Here is a 6,931-nt window from a genome sequence, read left to right as displayed (position 1 = left end):
ATAGACAGATCTGTTAATAAACATCTTTAAACAATAAATTACTGGCTAGATTATAAAATTGTTGAACAAATAAAAAAAAAAAAAATGTTTTTAAAAATAATAATAATTTTTACTTAAATAAGCACGCAATCATATTACTATAGTTTTTAAAAGTTATTTTTATATACATTTACGGAAATGCACAATTTAAATAATGTATACCTTCAAAAGTTGAATAAATAAATATTTATACTTCTAGTTACTTTGTAGTTGTAACGGTTAAAATGACAAAAAGTGGAATAAAATACTTATTAGTTATTAACCAACATTTTTTTTTTTTTTTTATCGTAGTTACATTCTAAATAAATAGAACACAAAAAAAAAAACATAAAAATAAATATTATTCACCAATATAATTTATTTAACATTCAATTTTTCATATAAGCACCTAATTCTAAACTAATCAGTAAAGTACACTTGAAAATAAAATTGATTTATTTTATGTTGGCATTTTTAGGGTGCAATGATATTGAAATAACTTATGCTTAAATAATTGAAAAAAAACTTAAAGAATTGTTCAAGATAGTTGAGGGCTATCATAAATCAACTGAATAGCTGTCTCTTACAGATTATATACCAAATAAAAAATTAAATAAATAATATCAAATGTATGCAATCTAACAAAGTTACAAATAATTTTCTTAATTATAGAAATTGCATTTATGAATTATTTTGAATGTCTTTCATATTTAAAAATATTTTTAATTCAACTAGTTATTAAGATTAGTAAACTAAAACTAATAATAATAAATGCAATTATAAATATATTATATCAAAAAAAAAAAAAAAAAAAAACATATTTTTCATGGAACAATGCTCTCTGGATTTTTTTAAATATTAAATGATAAAATAAAATATAAATTATATTGTAAGAATCACGAGCACAATTTATTATTCAAAAATATAGTATAATAAGAAAACTATGATATTAATTCAATAATCTAATATGTTAGTACTTAGAAGACAACTAGATGTTTGTAAAAGATAAATAGATAATTTATAAATATATTATTACTATGCAAATACTTAAAAGAGAAATTCCGTATTCCAAGAAAATAATATAAATATAATATTATTATGTACAGTACTTGAACATAGTATTTAATATTATAACAGTATTTTGTATAAAAATGTTTTCTATTAATTAATCAATGATTTTTTTTTTTGTTTTTGTTTTGTAATAAAATTAGTACGGTCAAATTTATTAAAATTTATCATTTTATATCAAAACCAAAAGACTTTATTATTCTATATCATTATGTTAAATCAAAACTTGATTATGGAGAAAAATTGTTGAAAATATAAAATATATTTATCATAACTTTATTGCAATATTTATTGATTTTCTTTCATAAAATAAAATATAAATACGGGCCACTTACATCTAATTGATTAAAATCGTAATGATCATTATTATTATGGAGCATGACAAAAGTTATGTTGACTCAAATTCATAAATAAATAAAAAAATACAATAGTTGAAAAGTCACATTAATTTTTTTACATACACCGTTTTATGTCATAGATTATCTATATATATATAATACAAATAATTTTGTCAACATCTCCATTGCTCTATTAGGTATTTTAAACGCACTATAACACATTACATTGATAGCTTTAGATATTTAAACGGTTGATCCTTATCAAAGATTCGTGACCTCGTTTTCGTTTATGTATTCTCAAGCTAAATTACACTTATGCAATGCAACGGGCTTGTATACACAGTCAAATTTTAGCGCATATAGAACGTTAAGTTTACTCTATGACAGTTTTGATTTTATATAAATGTAATAGTGTCGCATCAAAATTTCACCGTAAAAATGTCACCAAAACAAAATCTTGCAGGTAGTAATGCATCGCTGTAGTCGCCAATGTGGCTTGCAGTTCCGGTTTTCGTTATTAGGATTAGATTAGATTAAAGTGCCATAGCTGATAATAATATAACACTATATACCTACGAAAATTAAATTCGGTGTACCTATATTACTAATTAACATTTAATTCAATGTTAAGTTCTCGTCAACCTTTTATCTGAATTTTTATCAATTCACTGAAAAAGGAAGAAAGCCTTAACCGTCTAAAAGTTGAACAGTGTGCCTATTGCTGACATTAAACATCCGACAAAGAAAAATTACAAACATTTTGCGATTTGACCTAAAGCCGTATGTGATGATTATAAAAATTGATCAATTATCGACTACCTACGTGGAAATTTATATAACTTCCAGTATCAATTAATTTAAAAATATAATTTATTATTTCGTGTATTACAATATTTTTAATTATTATTATTTTTCACTTCCTACATTATTTATATTTATTAAGTATGACTGTTTGCTTTGCAAAATAAAAATAAAATAAAATTATACTATACATAGGTATGTATATTATAAATTATAATATATTAACATTGTATTTTTATATTTTTAACATCGTGATTTTTTTGTGTTCACGACATTTTTACAGCGACATAATTACCACGACATTATGGCGTGAATTTAAATTTAATACCGTTACGTTTCGTTTAAATTACCGTATTTGTTATAAGTTTTAATTCAAATTATCGTTTAACATAATATACCAATGAAATTAACTATTTCCATAATACTAAAATTAATCGGGAGTATTTTAAAATAACATAATAATTGAAGTTATTATCTATAGCAAACAGGTATGGTGAATAAAAATCGCGAAAAAGTATTTACGAAATATACAGATGACGAATAAATTAGAACGATAAAACACTCTAATAACAATATTATATTCATCGAAAACAAGTATAATGACAGGTTATGGTTGTTTAAACCAGAGTGCTGATCGAATAACGTAGGTTTTTTACGATTTTCATTTGTTGAATTCTTAACACATTACCTATATATATTATTAAAACGCATCAACTATTTATAATATCAAAATATATATATTATAAATCTACCAGCTTACATACCGATATTTACGATTCCAGCTAATCCTGAAGAGCAAAAGTATTATGACAGCTAGTAGCAATCATCTGCGCGCATTTTGTATATTTTACTTATAATTTAATAGACCGTTTGTGCACGTAAAAAATAATGTATTGTACAATGTACATACATTTTTATCATGACAATACAATATTTTTCAATTATATGACAAAATCTAATATTTTATTTGATAACGATACAAATGTTGTAGTTGCATACACGCGTAAAGTGTGAACTTTAGTGAAGAGCATAAAGTATTGTATGTTGTGTTATTTTATAATTTTATGCATGGATGGAATTTATGTCATTTCATATAATAAATTAAATCAATTTACATTAAGAATAAAATTAATATGAAAATAGCATATTATTACCGTCATTAATAACAATTAAAATTAAAAATTTCAGTTAGAATTTAAAATCGATTTTTACAAAGATAATTTTTTTTTTCTATATAAATGTTACATCTTTAGATATCTGTACGCAAACTTTGTATCCGTAAAGCGATTAATTACAGTTCTTAAAATATATCTTAAAATGTATCTCAAAATGATCTAAACACTATAATTTAAGATAAAATATACAAAACGAGCACAGGCAGTTGACGGCCGTGAGCACATGGACATAATGATTACGTATATTATAAAACATAATATTTAAAACAATATTAATGCGAAAGTTATAATGGCGTATATACGCGGTTCATATTATATATATTTCATTCAACGTACGTTCACGATGATAATATAAAATATTATTATACTATTGGACGAGTACGCCATCACTCAGACTCCTCCTCATCCTCATCCTTGATGATGCCTAAGTGTCGGGCCACGGTCTTGACGTTGCTGATCACCTCTTCCTGAACAAGGTTGAAACTCATTGCCAAGAGGGCGATGCCGAACAACAGGTACAGCGAGCAGAACCATATGCGGAGCTTGGTATCGTCGCCCTTGTTCATCACACGCTGGGCGGGCACGAAGTCGCCGAACCCAATGGTGGTGAGCGTTATGAAGCAGAAGTACGCTGAGTCCGGTAACTCCCAGTTTTCCCAGCTCTTGAACAGGAATGCGCCCATGATTATGTAGCTAACTACCAGCAGCACGCACAGCCATATGGGTACGGGCTTAATGTGATCCGGGTTGTTGTCGTCGAAGTCGTATGGCTCCGCGTCATCGTAATAGTCGCTGTACCGAGTCGACCGCCGAGGGTACTGCCGGTTTACCGCGAAACCCAAGGGCGACATGATACGAGGACTGGGCGCCATCACTTCCAAACGTTTGCCTGCGGAAACCACGGGAGATGGTGGTTAAAACAAAAAATTGAAAAATTAAAAATAAATATTGAAATAAACATAAATATTAATATAAATATTTTTAAATTTTAAAGTAAAACCGATGTCATAAAACTAGCCTTTTTTTAATACAATTTATTTTACCATAGACAACTACACAGTATATAGATAGTTAAATTTTGTGTATTGCAGTTATAGATACGTTTAAATGCGTATAAAAAATATTACTATAGTTTGTATGAAAATTTAAATTGTAAAACTGTTATCAGTTTAAAATTTATAAATTTTCTTATTCATTGTAATGGTAATAATAATAAATAATAATGTTTATTTTTTCTATTTTACTCACTCAATTCAATAAATTAAGCTGAAACTTTTAATGAAGGTTTACGCATATTTTTAATTAAATAATCAGAGTATATCAAATTCATTTCACAAATTACTTGTAAATAATGATAATTTCGATTTTAAAATTGAACTTGTATATTAAATTGATTAAAAATAATTATAGTACAAATTAAAATGACCGTTAACAAATCAGAAAGCTTAATCTTTTTTAATAATTTGATAGAACGTTTAAAAAAAAAATTGCATAATACGTTGTGTGTGGGTAAAACCAAGAAATCCCCTACAGGTCTGTAAAAGATAAATTATTTTAGCACTCTCTAACTTTATTGCGAATATTCGTTTATACGAAGTTACACCAACTAAATAAATAAATAAACGACCTCACATCGACCTTGTGGAAAAATTTTATAGATTTTTTGATAGAGAGAATTTGATATTTTTATACAAAAATTAATAGTAAAAGTTGTAATTATTCAAATGAAAAATCGTCAAAAATTACGAGAATTTCAATGGTATTATACTATTGTAACGAGTAAGTACCTAACTGTATAGATGCAGCGTATTTTTTGTTTTATATGTAAGGCATTTATACATGTATATATTACATAAAAATACAATCATGTACACTCAAATACTTGTTGATATTTTTTGTCATTATGCGATTTTTTTTTAAAAGAACTTATTCAATTTTAATTTTTTTTTCTTATTTTTTCGAATATCATTTTTATTTTAAAATTATGTAGGTATATAAAACATCCCGAATTTGAATACAGTATGAACATTCGTTTTTATTCAAATAAGAACCATTGAAATAAATGTCACGAACTTATTTGAACTTTATTCATATTGTAATACTATCATGAAATATATTTATACCTCTTTAACCCATTTCACTCTTAAAGATGATCATCGTCGAATGTTTTGAAGTTTAAAATACGTTCATATATTTCATAACTTATCTTTTGATCAATTGAATAAAGTTAGAATTGTAAAATGTCTTTACCAATACATTAGCATATCAATTATACATAGTATAGTTTAAATAAATAAAATTTAGACTTTAGATAAATATAAAACAAAAAGTAAGCAAAATTTAAGTAAAATCAAACTATATATTCATATTAGTACATATAAACGCTCAACATTATTCATACGTTTGCATCTATATAGAAAATTGTAAGTTTGTGTTTACGAATCGTATAATTATAAACACTTATCATTCAGTTTAATATGCATTTAATGTTTATTTTATGATTACCAACGATTATGAAAATGCATCATACTTAAAAAAAATCGGAACCTTTTAATTTTGACAACATACATATTTTAACAGTACCTACATTGTTCATGGTTAAATTTATGCATGTTGGTATAATACGTGTTTGATAATAAAATAGTTTGTTCACAAATAGCAATGGATGATGATAAAAACCAAAAATCATCTTAACTTATATTTTAAGCGATTTCACAGGGAAGTCATAAAAAACTTCAGGCTTCTTTATCCCGTTCTATTATTTTCATCTTCATTCTGTTCCCATTTTAGGTATTTATTTTCTATGCCCATCGCAGATTAATGATGCCCCAGAAAAATACCCATCCAAAGTTTAGTAGGCGGTGTCAGATGAATATAGAGGAAGTGAAAAGCAAAAAGTTGACCGTAATATATTATCGTATTATTCCCTGGTTTTTCTGAGAACTTAAACTATGTTCTGCAGCCTAGCGATAGCAGATACGTTAGAATTGTTCGTTCCGTTACGCAACATAATTAGAATGTTCGATTTCACGGAAGAACAACATACATACCTCGTTTTTCAAGTAATTTACGCTCTCGAAATTTTACTCTTGTACAAAAATGGCTGAATTTTTATCATCAGTGAAATATTAGATCTCGGGTTGTATTCTAGTTTTTAGTTAATAGTTTAATACCAAATCATGTTAACTTGAACAAAATAGTTTATTACTTTGGGACCAAAAATAGCAAACAGTCCAATCGAAAATCATAAGTTTCATATTTACAGTTTTGACAAAATGTCAATTTAGAGGTCTATAAGATTACAACACGAAATAGGTATGATAATTACATTAATCCGTTGCAAAAGATTATGTAAAAATTAATTTGTTTAAAATCGTATAAATAAAAAAAATTACTATAATATTTAAATAATTCATCGAAAAACAAATAATGCTAACTCAGTAAAACACAAACTATAAAATATTATCAATGCTATACGTTTTATATTCAATTTTTAAACTTATTTTAAACCATAGTAATAATTGTTTAAAA

General features: G+C 25.8%; 1 protein-coding gene across 2 annotated transcripts in view; it reads right to left on the bottom strand.

Annotated features, from left to right (window-relative positions):
- Window positions 1–3,409: 3,409 nt before the first annotated feature.
- Window positions 3,410–6,931, bottom strand: part of LOC112602154 — a 59,480-nt gene continuing 55,958 nt past the window's right edge. Inside the window, exon 8 of one of the 2 annotated variants that reach the window (XM_025350103.1) lies at window positions 3,410–4,289. In XM_025350103.1, the coding sequence (XP_025205888.1) occupies window positions 3,787–4,289 (503 nt within the window). In that variant the 3' untranslated portion in view covers window positions 3,410–3,786. The remainder of the gene's footprint in view (window positions 4,290–6,931) is intronic. The other variant, XM_025350104.1, reaches the window with a different exon arrangement.

The sequence above is a fragment of the Melanaphis sacchari genome, unplaced genomic scaffold (genome assembly GCF_002803265.2).
Source record: "Melanaphis sacchari strain LSU unplaced genomic scaffold, SCAv2.0 Contig84_pilon_pilon, whole genome shotgun sequence".
Lineage (NCBI taxonomy): Eukaryota > Metazoa > Arthropoda > Insecta > Hemiptera > Aphididae > Melanaphis > Melanaphis sacchari.
This window is presented reverse-complemented; position numbering and strand designations above follow the sequence as displayed.